Source organism: Myotis yumanensis, unplaced genomic scaffold (assembly GCF_028538775.1).
Source record: "Myotis yumanensis isolate MYYU_CA2020_CCGP unplaced genomic scaffold, mMyoYum1.0.hap1 SCAF_1, whole genome shotgun sequence".
In the NCBI taxonomy this organism is placed as follows: Eukaryota; Metazoa; Chordata; class Mammalia; order Chiroptera; family Vespertilionidae; genus Myotis; species Myotis yumanensis.
The window spans coordinates 176,469,583-176,488,557 of record NW_027223752.1 but is presented as its reverse complement, the minus strand read 5'-3'; the positions used below and the strand labels follow the sequence as shown (position 1 = coordinate 176,488,557).

The 18,975-nt window shown below is 35.4% G+C and overlaps 1 protein-coding gene across 6 annotated transcripts in view; it reads left to right on the top strand.

Moving 5' to 3' along the window:
• Window positions 1-18,513, top strand: part of PDLIM5 (PDZ and LIM domain 5) — a 224,209-nt gene extending 205,696 nt beyond the window's left edge. For all 6 annotated transcript variants that reach the window (XM_070392626.1, XM_070392620.1, XM_070392611.1 and 3 more), the window contains 4 exons: window positions 7,444-7,624; window positions 10,521-10,641; window positions 13,743-13,858; window positions 15,401-18,513. In XM_070392626.1, the coding sequence (XP_070248727.1) occupies window positions 7,444-7,624; window positions 10,521-10,641; window positions 13,743-13,858; window positions 15,401-15,490 (508 nt within the window). In that variant the 3' untranslated portion in view covers window positions 15,491-18,513. The remainder of the gene's footprint in view (window positions 1-7,443; window positions 7,625-10,520; window positions 10,642-13,742; window positions 13,859-15,400) is intronic.
• Window positions 18,514-18,975: the final 462 nt, after the last annotated feature.

Below are 18,975 nucleotides of genomic sequence, written 5' to 3'. Positions count from 1 at the left end.
CAATATGTAATTTTGTTTACCACAGTGTAATTTATTTTGTTTTAAATTTATATTGTTTATTTTATATTTCTTTTCTAAATATTTGACATTTTGAAAAACTTTTTTTAATGAAGCCAGTTTGAGGCAAATTTTGTGTTTTATTTTTTTATTTATATATTGATTTCAGAGAGGAAGGGAGAAAGAGAGAGAGGTAGAAACATCAATGATGAGAGAGAATCATTGATTGGCTGCCTCCTGCACACCCCCTACTGGGGATCGAGCCCGCAACCTGGGCATGTGCCCCTGACTGGAATCAAACCCAGGACCCTTCAATCTGCAGGCTGGTGCTCTATCCACTGACCTAAACCAGCTAGGGCTGTTTTGTTTTATTTTTAACAAAGTTAATTGTTTTTTAAAACCTCAGAAACCTGAATCACTAAATGTTAGTGCTGAATTGGTTATCTTTTTGTTATTTTTTTTTCCATTGAGTTTTAGATAGAGGGGAATGGAGGGGAAGGGAGGGAGAGAGAGAGAGAGAGAGAGAGAGAGAGAGAGAGGAAGGGCAGGGCAGGGAAGGGAAGGGAAGGGAAGGGAAGGGAAGGGAAGGGAAGGGAGAAAAGAAAGAAAAAAAGAAAGAGAAACACTTTGATGTGAGAGAGGCACATTGATTGATTGCCTTCCACACTTGCCCTGACCAGGCCAAGATTGAACCTGCGTATGTTCTAACCACTGAGAACACTGGCCAGGGCTGAAATGTTATCTCTTATAGTCCATATTTAGCTTAAAATTCCATAAATAATTTTATTTGTATCTAATATTTAAAATTTTGTTTTATTTGAATCTTGAAAAGATTATGAATCTTTTGCCTAAATTGTATTATTTCAGCATTACTTTAATTAGTTAGTTGCTTTTTACAGATGGATAGGGTGTTACATTTTAGGAAATTCTATTGAAACTTTGAGTTTGCTATGGAACAGTCCTAATCCATTTGTGATAGGAGTACCATTTCTTCCACTCTTACCTCATGCATAGATTGACTGTTGGAGTGCTGGTGTAATAGGGAAACAGAAAAGCAGACTAATGTAGCCAAAACCGCATTTTAGTTTCCCTGGTCGAAAGGGCTTATGAAAACTCTAGCTTATTCCTTGCCTGTCACATCTGGTGGCATTAAAACCTGTTGACCACTTTCATGCATTACATAGAGTTAAATGGGCCGTTCATATTTAGCCTCTTAGCATCTTTCTGAAAGAAGTAAGGGATTTATGGTGCTTGAATTTTTTCTTAGATATGGAATGCTTAAAAAAAATTGCCCCAATATTATCGTTCTGTGTTTACCTGCACCAGAACAATCACATTCAGTCAACCCATTGTTGATTGCAGTGAGAAAGAGAATTTTAAATTAATGAATTGTTTCTCGCTCAGTACTCTTCATAAGGAGAGCCATCCCACCTATCCAAGGAGAGGCCACCAGAGTGTTTTGGCTGCCTCACCATCCATTCCAATCTCTGGGCACTCTTTTATAGTAGGCTTTGTTTATTTTCTCTTCCGGTTACGATTTTACTTGAAGATAAAAGGTTTTTAGCCTAATGTGTTCGTCCCCGAATTTAAGGAAACAACCAGAGACACAGACCAAGATTTATGAGCAAAACATAGACCAAAATTTCAGAGTTACTATGTAGTGAAAAATTGCTGTTTCCTTTGCCTAAATTCTCATCTCAGAGATATTTGCATAGCTCACTTTCTCCTTCAGGTCTTTACTCAATTATCAGGGTGTTCCTGGCCTACCCCTCCCCTCACACACACATACACAGTCTCCCTATCTTCCCTCCCTCTTCATTTGTATCTTCAGCATTTAAAATCTAACATACTGTATATTTTATTTATCCTTTTTGTTGTCTTTCTTCCTCGTACTAGAATGTAAGTCCATGCACGTAGGGCTTTTTCTGGCTTTGTTTCTTGCAATAGTCTCTGCTCCCAGAACAGGGCCTGGCACATATCACTGCATTTAGTAAATACTTGTTCAAATACTTGTTCAGTTGATGAATGAACTTTTTAAAAATATTTGGAGGAATGAATGATATTAGTTTTGCCAAATTGAAATTATATTCCACTTGTCTTATATAGTATCACACATTGCTCCTGCTTTTCTGATTTTATAATAACCTCAGTATAAAGAGTTGACTATAATTGCCTCCAATAAACTTGTTTTTAACTTATTAATTAATATTACCATTTTTTAGAAATTGTTCTTTTTATTCATTATTATATTTGGGCTCCTTTTACCTATGCATTTATTCTCAACAAGCACGTCTTTCAAAATAAAAAGGCCTTACAACCTTTTAAATGCAGTATTTTAAAGGACTATTAAGTTAAAGATGATACTCGATGAAAGAAGAACTATATATTTTTTTGTGTTCCAAATTGGAAAGTTTGGGCATAACCCACTGAGAATGAAGAATTAAGGGGGTAAAATACAATGTTTCTAAATTTTTGGAAGGATTGTTAGAATTTCTACTTTGAAGTATTATAAATCTTGAAAGATAATCTCTGTGTTTCGTTTTCTTTTACTCTTTTCTCTTCCTGCATGTGCGTTTGTGTGTATTTATGACTTTGTATGTGTGTGCTATGCATTTTCTCCCAATAATCTTTTTTATTTCATTCTGTTTTTCTAGATTTGTTTTTTCTTAGATTGTTTGCTTATGGTAGCCCCTCCCTAAAAGTTGAACATAATAAATACTGGCTTATACATTTTTATTATTTATTGTATCTAGTTAAATAGAACATCAGATTCCATATTTAGTGTGGAGCATTTGAGTTCTTTTTTATGTGCTTTGTTTTAAACTTTTGTTGGTTAGCTTTTCATTTTTTTAAAACTTGTTTTATTTTTAACATTTATTGATGCAGAACGTTTTAGTCAAATAAAATGTTTAATCTATGGTGGCTGGGCCGTGGAGGGTCCAGCTTTACAGTATCATCCAACAGGATCTTAGGAAAGTTAACTAACTTCTAAGATGTTAGCTTCATCTCTTCACAGAGTTAATGTCTATCACTGGGAGTTATTGTGAAAGTTAAATAACAAAGGGAAGCATGAAGTAAGCATTTGATTGCACAGTTAAATCCCTGTTAGATTGTGCCTATTTGGTGTGTCTCAGTTGGTTGGGTGTCATCCTGTGCAACGAAAGGTTGCCGGTTTGATTCCTGGTCAAGGTGGCTGATCTATGTTTATCTTTCTCTCTAAAAATTAATTTTAAAAAATGTTTTTAAAAAATGAATTTGCAATTCTTTTCACCTATTTGTAATCTTTTCCTCTGATCTCTTCTCTTAGCTTTCTTCCCTAGCTCTTTATTTTTTTCTTTTTGGTGTCTCACAGCAGAAGAGAAACAGGGAAAATAGTTTCATGCCATCGTTCTTCTCTCTCAGCCAATCAGTGCTTTAACTCGTTCCCCTCTCTCCCTTCGTCTGTCAACAAGTATTTAGTAAGGGCTCAAGAGGTGTGGAGTATCATAAGAATGCTTAATTCCACTTTGCGGTTATCCAAGCCTGTCATTCCAGTTTACAGATGGAAACCCAGTTCTACCTGGAACTAGAAGAACTGCTTCAGTGCTAATCCTGTGTTAATAATGAATTTGTTAAATTAGTCTCTGCTGACACAGAGAAGAGAGTACTATGTTATAAGCAGAAGATGTTATTGTTTAATCTCTACATAACTTTAAGGGCATTGATGGAAGATACTCTCAGTACAGCCAAGGAGTATCAGGTTAGGTCAATATCTGCACAGAGCGTGTTTGTTTAAGAAAGGAGATTTGGCAGGAGCAAGGGTCATTTTCAACTCACTTTTTAAAGGTGCAGAGGGAGTTTCTTTATTGTTAAGATCATTCACTATTCAAATATGATAAGGAAACTAAGGAAATACCTTAAAATTACCCTTTCAATGGACAATATTATGTATCTACTAGAGGCCTGGTGCAAGAAATTCATGCACTTGTGGGGAGGGGGGTGTCCCTCAGCCTGGCCTGCACCATCTCACAGTCTGGGAGCCCGCTCCTCTGGGGAGCGGGTCTAAGCCATCAGTCGGACATCCTTAGCGCTGTGCGGAGGCCGGAGAGACTCCTGCTGCTGCTGCGCTTGCTAGCTGTGAGCCCGGCATCTGGCTGAGCGGCGCTCCCCCTGTGGGAGCACACTGACCACCAGGGGGCAGCTCCTGCATTGAGCATCTGCCCCCTGGTGGTCAGTGAGCATCATAGCGACCGGTCATTCTGCTTTTTGGTCAGTTTGCATATTAGCCTTTTATTATATAGGATTTTTTGTAGTAGACTCTAGTCCAGAAAGCTTTTAAAAAAATGCATGTAATAAAGAAAACCTTCTAAATTGCAAAAGGGATCAAGAGAAGAATAAAAATCTTGAATGGGACTATTAAAAATGAACACTGGGCAGAAATTTGACATTGAGATTGGATAAGACCTATAACAGTGACACACAGACTTGCTATGGTTAGACTAAATTTGGCTTCAAGCCTTCTAGCAGTCAACAAAAAAGGAGTTAATTTTCCAAATTACTATACTAGCACAGTGAGATAAATACTTCTTTTACTCAGAAGAAGCAAAACTGTTCTTATTGCAAAAATCTGAAAAGAATTTCTCCAAGGAAGCCTGTGAAGATGGCCTGTGTGGCCTAACGAAGAACACTTTGAACAGTAGGAAGAGCAGAGGTGGATTCCATGGAGCTGTATTCTGTAGCAGGTGTCAGTGCAGACGGATGGTATCACACTGAACACTGGCCATTAAAGGAATAATTCTAGAATGGTCTCTCTGATTTGTAGGACCTGTTTCTCTGATGGATTTGAGTTATCTCAACACATATTTTAGAAATTGGATTTTATTGTTCTTAATCAATTCTTTATATATATATATTTTTTTTTTAAATTTTTTTTCTAAGATGAACGTTGTTAACTGTTTGGTAACACTGATAGATGTGTTCCAGAAGTAGAACCCTTTATTCCAAGTGCATACCAACCCTTTGCTTTAACAGAACTCAGAGTCTGAGGTTGGTTGACTTCTTTTACAAACTGAGGAGCCTAAGGATACTGGCCTCATGGGGCCATCCAGGCTTGTGGATGAGCTGAAGATATATATATATATATATATATATATATATATATATATATATATATGTATATGTATATATATATATATATATATATATATATATATATATAAAATTTACCCTGGTAAATTGTTTTGAACTACTTTAATTAATGTCCAAACCAATGGCAGCATAAAAACCTGAAGTTCACCATATCTGATGTTACAGTCACAGTAAATTAAGCCTGGCAGATTTTTCAGGCATATATAACCAGATACCCACCTGGTGGAAAAGCTTAGGCTTCTTATAAAACTCTGTCTAACTTTGAGCACTATGACTTCTTGATTTATCTTTGAAGGAAAACTACTTGCCAAATATATACTGAAAAAATGAAAGAAGGAAGTTGTTGAGCAGGACTGTGACTTATACATCAGTTCAAAATTGCGAGGCAACCTACCAAAAGTAACATAGTTGGTTACATAGTAGGTGATCTGTGGCCCTTCCGCACCCCCCTCCACCCATCCCTGTTCCCCTCCCCCCCAACCCCCGCCAGGAATTAGTTAACAAAGGCATTCCTTGTTAGTGCTAACAAAACGATAGTACCCTAAAGTTTTTTTAAAAAATAATAAACGACTAGTCTCAAGTGCTAAGAGAGCTGCATGCACTAGCTTATACAAAATTGCACATTAATAAGAAAAAGGTGAGGGGATTAAGAAGTACAAATTGGTAGTTACAATATAGTCACAGGGATGTAAAGTACAGCCTAGGGAATATAGTCAATAATAATATTTTAATAATTATGTATGGTGCCAGGTGCATACTGGAAATATTCAGAGGGGGGACGCTTTGTAAAGTATATGATTGTCCTAATCACTATGTTCTGCACCTGAAACTAATACAAAAAGATATTGAATGTTAACTGTAATTGAAAAATAAAAATTTAAGTTCCTTTTTAAAAAAGATACAAGGCAACAAAAAGTGGGGCAAGAAAACAACCTCTTATATCCCACAGAACACATTTTAATCATTGTCCAGAGCCCTTCTACTTTCTTGACTCTTGCAGAATTCAGTGCTGGTTCTTAGTAAACCTCTGTGTATTTGCAAAGAATTCCTAATGGGAGATAGTTACTGTATATCAAGGTTTATGATTCTGCCTAAATAACATAAGGCTAAAACTAAAAACAACAACAACGATGTGACTTTATGATGCTTATTACTGTGACTTTCCTATTAATCTGCCCAGAAGTCAGATATTTGATCTTAACAACAACTACCCTATGGTGGCTCAGTGACGGTAACCGGCGGTGAGGATATCAGAGGCAGAGTCTCAGTTGACTAGAGCAGTATACTAGGAATCAGGAAATTCAGCTTCTGGCCTTCACTCAATCAGCGATTTTACAGAATTTGTCATATATTTTGAACATTCTGTATCTCAGCTTTTCCGTCTGTTAAACTGAGTTCCTAATAACTGCCCTGGACTATCTCACAGGAATGCTGTGCGGACAAATTAGATAAATGTAAAAGTGCCTTGAAGGTAAAGCTGCTCTGTGAATAAAAATTAATGTGATGTAGCTCCTGAAAAGAATGTTGCAGAGGCTTGAATGGTTCATCTCTGCAGGCTTTGTGACTAGATAAGGCTTCATAACGGATTCCTGTCAAGCAAACGAAATCCATCTTATCAGTTCATGACTGTATGGCATTTTTAGGGGGAAATATCTCTTTACAAACGTTTATTACCTTGATATACATGTGCAATGAAAATAAGTCATGTTTCAATTAAATAAAACCTTTCCAGGTAACTTCAAACAATCTCCGATACAAGTTTACAATTTCTGCAGTCATTTTGGAAGGTGAGGATTTGATGGGTTTAATAAAGTTGAGAAATAATATGAAACTATGTGTGGGGAAGAGAAATTGACTGGGATGTCTTATCAGGCAGTATTCTTTTTAAGACCCTAACATTACCAAATTGAGAATTTTATTTTGTTTATTTTATAAAAATGCCAAACTCTCATCTCTGCCTAAACCACATTTTTTTCTAGTTACTTTATTTTCTATCACAGTTAACATCCTCCTTCTTAATCATAATCATGACACAGACAGACTCACTCATTATAACTCAAAACAACCTAACTACCAAATCTCTTGAAGATAGAATAAAGGGGCCGGAGTATGGCCTTTCAGTGTTCTTACTCCTCCCCTCTTTTCACATAAATGCACAGAATTCCTATGTAACTTTACAGCACCCATGCATTGGGTCCTTGAGAAGGAGAAGTGAGCAAGCATTTCGTTGTTTAGACATTTGTATAGAAGAGGTCCGATCCAGGCAAACTTGAGAAACTTTGATTTCCTGAGCCAACTTGATCTCTGTACTTCTGGCAGGGGACCATTCCTAGTGGCCCTGGGGAAATCTTGGCACCCAGAAGAATTTAACTGTGCTCACTGCAAAAATACAATGGCCTACATCGGATTTGTGGAGGAAAAGGGAGCCCTGTATTGTGAGCTGTGCTATGAGAAATTCTTTGCTCCGGAATGTGGTCGATGCCAAAGGAAGATCCTTGGAGTAAGTATTGGAAATCTTTTCATTCTGAGTGAATTTTAAAACAGAATAATTTTTGTTATGAACCCTTTCTTTCATTTTGACATTTTTTTTCTTCTTGCTGGATACCCTCTCTATTTTCATCACTATTTATTATTGTAAAACAACACTAAACAGACCTCTGTAGATAGGACTTATGGGGGGTAAGTTGTCTTTGGTTTTGTCTTACTGAGTGCTGGCTTGTCTGGTGAAAGGCTAGCCGTTGTGAGGAAAAGTCACTTACTGTGGGTGTGTGCTACCTCAGCAGGACCCTGTTTGCTCAGGAATGAAGAGGTCGTACAGGACCACACACGTATCAGAGTTCTCAGAACTGACACCTTCACTGTTTTAAATTAAATTCCATGGCTTTTATAAGAGCAGCATTTCCCTGTTTGTCAGGTTCAAGCACAGGGCACAGATTTCATGAAGTATATAAAACAGGCTTATAAATGATATATTTTTCTTGAATGCATATAATGTTTAAAAATATAACCTCAGTTTTATGAGAGTATAGAAAAATAATAAAACCACACCTTTTTAATTTTTGGGGGGGAAAAAAAGGAGTAATTTAGGTGTCAGGTACATAATGAATAATAATGAATGAATGAATTTCCTACCCTGGAATACCCAGTTTCCAATTACAAAGTAAGAGTCAGGCATTTCCTCTGGGCGACCAGGAGTTGGAATTCTACTTTAGAAGCAGCCAAGTTGCCTGGTCTCATACGAAACTCACACCAGCAACACAAAATTTGTAAATGGAATTGCTGAATTTTGCTATTCTCAATATGAAAATATAATAATGAAACTCTAAATTCATATCAAGAGAAAAGCGAGCATGAATTATAGAGTAGTATTCGTGTTAGAATATATCTTTAAGTATGCATAAAACTTTGAGGACACTTAGAAATCAATATGCCACATGAAATATTTCTATATTATTAGTTTATACGATATTTTTGGAACAAAAGGATAGAATGATTCAGTCTGTACCTTCCCAAATGAAAATTAATTAGTAGAATACATTAATACTGTTTTAATACTGTATATAAATCTATTCTAAGGGTTCTAGAATAATTAATAAAACAAAGTCAAGTAACGGTCTTAGAACCAAATGATGTTTTAGGAAATGGAAGCTTTACGCTCATTTCTTCAGAGGTGGGCCAGCCCTTCACTAAAAGGACAGAGCCTCTGGATTGCGTTTTACTTGTTGGAATGTCACCGAAATCAAAATTCAACTGCCTGCCACTCGAAAGCCAATCTCGCAAGACAAATGCTGGTAAAAAGGAAAGAAGTTTATTCAAGTGCCAATCACCTGAGAAGACGGGGGACTCTTGTTGCAAATCCCATTTCCCCACCTCAGTGAAAGCAGAGGTTTTTATGAGGAGGGAGAGGGCAAGCAGAACAAAGAAATCAAGGGGATTGGTTTGAAAAGTTCTCTACGTGCAGACCAGCACAGTCCATTCCAATGAGGATCTTGAACTGGTCGAGTGATGGTCTGGTGTCATCCAATTCTGCGTTATCCTGGTTGTGTGGTTGAAGGTCATCAAATCTCCCGGAACTGGGATGACCAAGTCTGTAGCTTCTGAAGTTAGTTCCTAGGATTCTTATACAAACATGTTTTTTTTTATCTATAAGCTACATATTAATCAGAGTCAGCATTGACAGAAACAGTGTCAAAAGAATGGTGGGGCGGGTTACAATCTCCACTGTTACATGAATACCTACTAAAGAAGGAGTAGTAACCTGTCTCAAGTATACTAGTATAAAGGGAAGGATATACTTGAAGCCTTGGGAAATGATTTGGTTGATTGCACATTTGTTGTACATGTTCATGGCAATCTTTTGGGATCTAAATAACTGTCATTTCTTTCCATTGTCCTTCAATAGTGAACTATGGCATTTTCTATGGCTAATGTATTCTATGTCATTTTCTTTTATTTGTTTAATATTTTTATTAAAAGAGAAAATATTTCACTCTATAACAATTAGAAAATACAAACAAATGTAAAGATTGAAATTAAAATGACATATATTTACCAATCACAGAATTCCTGTTAACCTTAGGATGGATTTTCTTCCAGTTTACTCCTTATAAATACGTCACTTACAAAATAACAACCATACTTTATGTATAGCATCCTCTTTTTGTGATAAATATTATGGAAAGAGTAAATTCCCATGTTATTAACTATTCTTCAAAAATGATTTTTTAATGGCTCCATCTCTCTCTCAATCCAAAAACATGATCCCTTGCAAAACCAACTGCCCAAGACTTTTACTAATTAAAATTTTTGATACTTGGTATATTTAATCATAGGGCCATTGTTGGCTAGAATCCATGCTTTATGGTTCACACTTTAGATACTCTTTTGAGTATGCTTAGTACAGTCACAGCTGATTCTCAAAATACTAAACAGGTGTTAAAGTGATTGGATTACACTGATTAGGTTATTGTTTTCATAATGCACCAAAGTATAGGTTTGTTTTAGTTTTTAGACGTTTGCCCTTCATGAGATTTTCAAGATAATCTTATGAAACCTTTATAAGTTAATGTTTCCTGACATCCTTTGAGAGAAAGCAGAATGTATTATAGCAAGCGTTTATGAAATGCTTACTTTATTTACCACTTGTATAATGTTTAACACACTAATTCTTTAAATAAGTTTATTGGCAGTATTGTGAAAAATGCACAAAAAGTGCATCAGTTGAGATGATTTTCAAGTCTGTCCTTATGTATCTCCTGTTAGGAGGAAAGCTCAAGACGAAGACGACACATATATGTCTACTTCGGGTCAGTTTAGAATGGCTATTGGTTTAGCTAGTAGAGTAAGTATTTGTATATTGTCATTTTTTTTCACATCCAGTTATTTTTCTGTAACAGGAAGTCATCAATGCTTTGAAACAAACTTGGCATGTCTCCTGCTTTGTGTGTGTGGCCTGTGGAAAGCCCATTCGTAATAATGTTTTCCACCTGGAGGATGGTGAGCCTTATTGTGAGACGGGTAAGCTTCTGAAGCCGTTAGTTCCTTAAATTTTGAATGAAGGTAAAACATTAACTCTTATATTGCTATAAAGTTGAAAGGAAATATTAGGCAAAATAATTTTCCTAATTATTTTAGGAACATTTAATGTTACCCTAAATATATAGCAAAAATCTATATATAATTTTATCCGACTCTATCAAAACAGATATTCCCAACCTAACTAAGAGATGTGAGCATGTAAGCATTACTTAGGAGAAAACTATTTTGCTTGAATCTTCAATAACTTATGGTTATAAATTCTAACAAATCATGTAGCTTACAGCCACATCTTCAACTTCAGTAAGTAAATTTTGAATGGTTATAAGCATGACAAATGTTCAACATTTGAGTATGATACCGATTTTCTCTTTAAGACAATTGCCTTGACAATAAGTTGGAACTCCTTTGTTACTTTTATTGAATAGGAGGGTAATCCTGGTTCGGATTACTCCCTTGATAAAGTTATTTTTAATAAACTAGGCTCTAAGGACCAATCTACTAACTCTGGACACTTCCTTTTCCTTCCCAAAGGCTGTAAGTGGGCGTTCATAATGCTCATTTATTAGCATTACCCTTACCTAGATATTACTACTACATAGACATTTTTTTTCAAAAATAAGATATTTTTCCTTTATCATGCCTTCACTCACTATACTGCATTCCCACCATGGAGTTTATTGTTGTCCTGCCTTGAATATCAAAGTGTGGTGCTGGAAGAACTTAACTCCACAGAGTCAAGTTAAAGGAGCAGCCAGCTTCTCATTTGAGACTGGTCAACACCACTCCCTCCATTTTTGCTCATTCAATGTCCTCTTGTTTTCACCTTTCTCTTAGTTTTCTAGTAAGGACCAATCTCGATCTATGTCAGACCAGAAGCCCTAGGAAATTCCAGTGAACTACCTACCCCATGAGCTTTGGACAGGTTTGGCTATAAGCTGTCTGCCCCTGCTTCAACCAGAATATTTCACATTTTGTAATGCCACTTAATTCTTCTGAAGAAGGAGCTGTTTATTTGTTTGTTTTAAAAGCTTTGCAAGACATTTTGACTGTCAGGTAATTCCTATCTAGTCAAAACATATATAAAACTAGCCTTAATATAATATTTAATGTAGTCTAAGAAGTCATATTTTTAAAACCTTGAAATTGCTTGTAGGAAGGGAAAAACATTATTGAAGTCTTATTTAAATGTCACTTCTAATCATCTTGGTCTATTTTTTTTCTTTTTCTTTAACCTCCCAGACTTAACCCAGTCCACTATTCCAACACCTAGGAGCCATCTGGGATTCTGCTCTTCCCCATTTTCTCCCTATGTCCAATTTAATTAGCAAATTCTAACATATACCCCCAATCTGTATACTGAATTCATTCCTTTCTCTTCATCTCAGCCATCACACTAAATCCAACTCACGCTCACCCTTTTCCTGGGCATTGGAATTGCCAACTAAATGGTATATCTTCTGTTCCACAGTCCTCAAATAGCAGTTATGGTAACATTTGTTTAAATGTGAATCCGATAGTGCTTAATACCTTCGTGGCTTCCATTAGAATAAAAACTATATTCCTTCCCAGGGCTGGCTTTGCCAACCTTACTCCTGCCACCTTCTTTCCATTCACTGGCTTCTAGCCTCCAGCCATACCTGCCCTTGTGTTGCTTCTGAGCATGTTAAGGTCCTTCCCACCTCAGAGCTTTTGTATTGCTCTTTCTTCTAACTGGATGTTCTTCCCCAGCTTTTCCCTGGTGGCCCCTCCTTCCCTTTTCAAGTTTCAACATAACTATTACCTCCTCAGAGAGCCTTCTCTAACCCACCTATAATGTTATATTATATCACAGTTATTTTATATCCCTCAGTTATTTTATATCACATCACCATTTTCTTTTCCTAGATGGTACTTTTTAGAATCTGAAATTACTTGTTATTTATTTTAAAAATACAATAAGTTAGGACATTTTGCTCCCAAGGAGAATATAAGCCCCATGAGGAAAGCAATCACACCTGTCTTCTTCACCACCATACCCCTGACCAGAGCCTAGAACAGTGCCTGGCACACAGTAGAACTCTGTGGCTGTGTTGAACAAAGAGTGCTAAGGAATATTGAAGATTGCTAAGAAAGGTGAATCAAGTTGCACAAGATAGCCTACATTATCTTCCAACCCAGATTGGATTAAGAACATCAAAGACCAAAAAGTGAACCACGAGTAAACACACGTATAAAAGAAAATTAAAATGCTAATAAATGCTAATACTATATAATAAAAGCCTAAATGCAAGTTGTCCCCTTGACTGGGAGTTCAACCAGGGGGTGGGGCTGGCTGGCCAACCACAGGAAGGGAGGCCCTGGGGGTTGGAAGGCAGCTGTGAGAAGGGAGGTCCCGGCCGGCAGCCACTAGGGACCCTACCCGTGCATGAATTTTGTGCACTGAGTCTCTAGTTTAGTAATAATGAAGAAACATCTTGTCAAAACTGCTTTCTTCAGGAGGAAGTCCTCTTAATATTTTATAACTATAACCTCTGTCAAGTAAATGGTGTTCTCTAGCTAATGATTTTAAGCATGATGTCATAAAATTGAAAGGAAAATATAGCAAAAAAAAACTTTAGTGGCTGATATTGTAATGTAGTCCAACTAGAAACTCAGTTGTGGCATTTATTCATGGAAGTCTCCTGTGACTTTTTTTCCTTCCTTACCAAGTCAGATATACTATAAAATTTGTTAATACCAGATATTTCTTCTTGATTTAAGTTCATTAGTCTTATTATTACTAGTTATTAGAAGTTCTGTTGTATTATATTGAGACAGTCATGTCTATTGATAACTTATGTGTTCTTTTTTATACATATTTGGGCATTGAAATAGTTGGAGAGAAATGAAAGATATTACATGGAAAAATAGAATAAAGGGTGTTAAGTTGTATAAATAATGTTTACCAAGTGTACCTCAAGCACATATGCCATCTGAAAGTTTTCCAGTTACTAGTGACTTTATCTTCATCATCTCATTCAATTCAAATTTTGTTGCTGCTTTCTAGGAACTGTCATTCTACAGCTGTCATATTAAATTATGTCTCCTCCTCCCCCATACAGATTATTATGCCCTCTTTGGTACTATCTGCCGTGGATGTGAATTTCCCATAGAAGCCGGCGACATGTTCCTGGAAGCCCTGGGCTATACCTGGCATGACACTTGCTTTGTGTGCTCAGTAAGTGACCTCATTTCCAAAATAAAGGAGCACAGTATGGCCAATTAAGCATAAACACTAACTGGAAATAACAGTGATTGTATCTTTCAATCCTTCAAACCTAAAAATATTTTTACAGTGATTTTGAAAGTTGTTTATTAAAATTTTTTGGCACTTTTAAAAATTATTTGGCATAGAATAAGATGTTTACCCATTAGAGAAAATTCTATTTTTAATACATTTTTGTTTATAAGGAGAAGCTATATGTTTTTTAAAACAGTTACAAGTTCTTTACTTAAAAAACCAACCTCTTAATGGAATGTTTTTAGTAATTTTTGGAAACACAGGTACTTCTTAAAATAGAAATAAATAATTATAAAAAATTTATTGAATTAACATTGGAAGTAAAGTATATGGTGATTTTTTTCCTTAGGAATAGTCCATGAATATTTTTTTGAGACTATAATAAACATGTAGTAATATGTTTACCTATTGCATTTGATATTTTAATATTTTTTATTTTATTTTTTGAGCATAGTTCAGAGATTAACATTAACGTAAGATATATTTTTGAAATTTAGCAAGTAAATATCAATAAAGGTACTTTGTTCAGATGTTTGATTTTTTAAAATTAGTTTTAATATATCTAATAGCTTTTATTACCTATTGTGTGAAGGGAGAAAAGTCGTGTTAATTGAAGTCAAATGATTATTTCAAATGTTACCATTGAACTCTCTAGTTTACCTCATTTGTCTCTTAGATGTTATAAAATTTATTTAAAGAACAACTTTTAGCCTGGCAGGTGTGGTTCAGTGGTTGAGCATCAACCCATGAACCAGGAAGTCATGCTGGTCCTGGTCAGGGCACATGCCCAGGTTATGGGCTTGATCACCAGTAGGGGACGTACAGGAGGCTGCTAATCAATGATTCTCTCCCACTCCCTCTTTCTGAAATCAGTAAAAACATATTTAAAAAAAATTAATGAAAACTTTTAGCAGATTTGTCTTCATGAGCATTATAATTAACAAAGGCATTAGGAAAAACAAGAAGACATAAGTGGATAGTTAACTGCGTAATCATCCAGCAGTGAGACGTTGACCAGGGTTTTCACTATAAAAAACAAAGGAATGTGTTAAAAAGAACTCTCAAGTATTCTATGCCTGTGTGTTTGGGGGCTTGGGAATGTTTGGTAAAGCAATTGTGTTTTCTGTTTGGATGCTTGGGTTCTCTACAACAGGAGGCAGATTAAAAGCATTGATTAGAATTTGGGAAGAGGAATTATATTTAGTGTGACCTCTTTAGGTGTTAGTTTTTCTTTAGGACCAATTGCTTCACCCCCAATAAAGAGAAATAATGATAAATAAATAAATTAGAACGCATTTCAGAAAAAAATCATTCTTCGTTATTCTTGAAAGATTACATGAAATATAGTCATTGTGAATGTCAGGATATCTAACAACCAACTAAAGTGCTTTTACTAACTATTGGGTGAAAAATCACTTTCTTCTTCATGCACACTTGATAAAATAATGATATTCTCTTATATAATGCTTTCCCCCCCAGGTATGCTGTGAAAGTTTGGAAGGTCAGACCTTTTTCTCCAAGAAAGACAAGCCACTTTGCAAGAAACATGCTCATTCTGTGAATTTTTGAAAGTCGACAGTTCAGGAGAAGAGAAAGAAATTTGAAGAGAAAGAGAAGAATTAAAATTACCAATTGATTTTTAGATTTAATATTTATATGGATTTTTGAAAAGTAATGGTAACCCTGAAGGGATAAATTCCAGCTTTAAAAACCAAATCTATGAGGAAATATTTGGCTTCGTAACGTAAGGAGACAGTTTGACATTTGTTATTACTTTTTCCTTGTATTTTCTGCCCATAAAGTAACTTTTATAAAAACCAATTTCCTGGTTGACTATTAAATTCATCTTAGAATAAATTAGCGAAGAATTGAATTTTAGAATAAAAACTACAACTTCTATGCTGAAATAATTATGCTTTCTTTTCTTCTTAGGTAGTTAAAAGTAAATCTGTAAAAGGCAATGAAAATGCCTTATGCTTTATCAATAAGCAAAACATTGTATTTTTTAAAAACTAGTGTTCATCTTTATAACAGTAAATAGGAGTTTAAACAGAATTTTATCAGTAGTAGTAGATGTCCCTTTTTAAAAACTATGTGCATTTTTTAATTTTACATTTGATCATTCCAGTAGGAAAGGTCAATGAGATTTTGATCAAATGTGTCATGCCAATAAGAGATGCCACCATACAACGTATAAGTCTCAAATTTTTGCCTTTTATTAAAAATATGACCATTTTTATTCATTGTTTTATTACTTATAGTAGTCAAACTCTTTTTTTCTCTCTTCCTTCAGGCTCTGGTAAAGAGCTAATTGAGTAACTTAGTGGACTATGAGAGTTTTCTCTCTCTTAAAGAGAATGAATAGAAAGGATGTGATTGGGAATTATGGTATATTCCCCTCCCAAAATCACCCCTTTTTTGACAATGAATTAGAGTTGTACTACTGACGGATGAAGGTTTGAGAACTCTCTTTGCAGAATAATTTTTTTCTTGAATTCTCTATTAGAAAAATAAAAGATTGGTTTGAGCATGTGATAAAATCTAGATTGTTTTTTTTTTATTTTGATGGTTCTCTTTCAGTAATAAATGAACCACTTCCAGATGTGATCACAAAGTTTGAAAACTTTTATGCACAGAGATTTGGTGGTAGAGAGGAACATGGGTAATTATTCAGACTGGCCCATTATTTGTTTTCTTCATTTGGGGAAAAAACATAGGTAGATACCATATGAAGACAGAGAAACAACCGTGGAAAAATAAGAAAAGAAATTACAGCGTTTGATAGTTTTTCTCTTTGTTTCCAGAATGGATGAAAGCTCACTAAGTTATAATTTAATTTGTTTGGAGCAAGGTGATTTTAAATTTGAGATTGAGCCTCAAGTCCTTCCTCCCCTGTCACTTACTAATGACTTCATTTCCATTGTGTGCATGTTTGTTTTAGAGGGGAGTTTTAGGCTACAATATTTGTTTAACCTCCCTAAGAACTTTTTAAGGCATCTGTCCTGAAAGCTGTTAATTTATGGTTTAGCAGATTTAAATTATATGCAGATAATTATTAACTGGGGATAAAAGAATGAGAAGAGTGACACAAAATGGCAAACAGAACGCTTCACCAGTAGCAACCCCAAAACATCTCACCTTGCATCTCGTAGGGAAGCAGGAAGTTTTTGTGTGTGTTTTTTAAGCGCTGGAACTGAATTGTGTATTATTTCTTGTTGCTGCTGAAACAACCTATAGAAGACATACTGGCTAATATGCGTTGTCATATCTTAATGCCAGTCTTTTGCTTTATACACTAAAAAGTAGTTGGTGGTTTTGTTGTGTGGTAGAAGTTTCTTTTTGTTATTTAGTTTTGCCTTTATAGATTATATGCCAAGATAGTATTTTATAAGTTAATGGCATTTGGATATCTCCTTCAAAAAATTTTATTTGACCTGGATTGCTTATAAAATTATCTTACATTAATATATCATTTTTATTATACTTTTCTTTCTGCGTGTTATTCATAGAGCATAATGTTGCATTTCTCTAAATTTTATTCCTAAGGGTGTATAACAGTACTTCCTAATTTATCATCATCATTGTGCTTTGTCCTTCTCTTCTGTCGGTTCCTAAAACAGTTAACCCTATGAAATAAATATTGATTGTTATCCAGAAGGATCTCTGTTTTCCAGTGGGGAATGCCATATTTAACACCCCAGCGTTAATCTCTTAATAACTCAGGCAGAGCACTTTATTATTCTGGTGAGCTCCCTGAATATTTATTTTTCTGATTATAAATGTTCCATGTCAGTAGCATTTTTAAATTATTACCTCTTTATTGTAGAGCATTTACTTTTAATCTCTCTAGATGTATATTTTGGAAATCTGTACTTAGGACAATACAGATAAAATTCATACTACCTGACTTTAAAACATCCCCTATTTGGACTTCCCAGTTTGAATAACAAGGACAGAATGTTGCCCCTGAAGGAGCAGCCTAGAAAGAATCCCTTGTGCTTAATGCTTATAGTAGCTCACATACTTCCTAGTGATTCAGGTTACATTTAGAGTCTAAAGCTAAAACCTAACTTGATCAGGATTAAGACAGAAAAAAAGAGTTTAAATCTTCAAAATATCAGTCCAGCATTATGTCTGAAAAATACCTACACAAAAATGTCTTTGTAGTACCATTTTCAAGGGGCACTATATTCGGGTCACTTTTTATAGAAAATCCTGTCTTCCTGTCCCTGTTCAAGTGTGAACCTGGTAGTGGCACGTTAACCTGCCGGTGATGTTTGCAGTCTAGCTGTCAGGCAGGGCGGGGGACACATGCTGAGTAATTATACGCACATCCAACGTGGCTTCCATTTGTCACTCTTCATCCCCCAGATATTTTAAGGTTTTGGGTTTGGATTCTCAATGTACCATTTGCCTTATCTATTAATCTCTATTTTCTGTTTCTTTACATTTTTAAGTTTATATACTAGTATATGTCTGTGCTGTTTTGCTTTTGGATGTATTTTCTAATTAAAAATCACATGAGAAATTAATCAGTATATTAATACCGTAATGAGCACATAACAAATAAATGGATGCAATGATGTAGACAAGCTCTCCTGGTCTTTCTTTTGGGGTGGCAAGTAGTTTCTATTACGTTATTATGAGGAAAAATCATATTCAAAGGACAGGAAGAGATGTAAAAATTCTCAGGAGAATCCCCTTATGGCATTTGCTTATCAAATTTCCCAGAAACAAACATTTGAAAATATTGTCACATTTATTTTACTTTAAACCTTTTTTTTAAAATGTATTTTTATTAATTTCAGAGAGGAAAGAAGAGGGAGAGAGAAGGAGAAACATCAATGATGAGAATCATTGATCAGCTGCCCCCTACTGGGGATCAAGCCTGAAACCCAGCATGTGCTCTGATCGGGAATCAAGCTGTGACCTCCTGGTTTATAGGTCTATGCTCAACCACTAAGCAACACTGGCCGGACACTTCAACCTTTTTTACGCTCTGCATGTAACACATATACACAAATATTTGTGAACTTATTGATAAATAAGCTCTT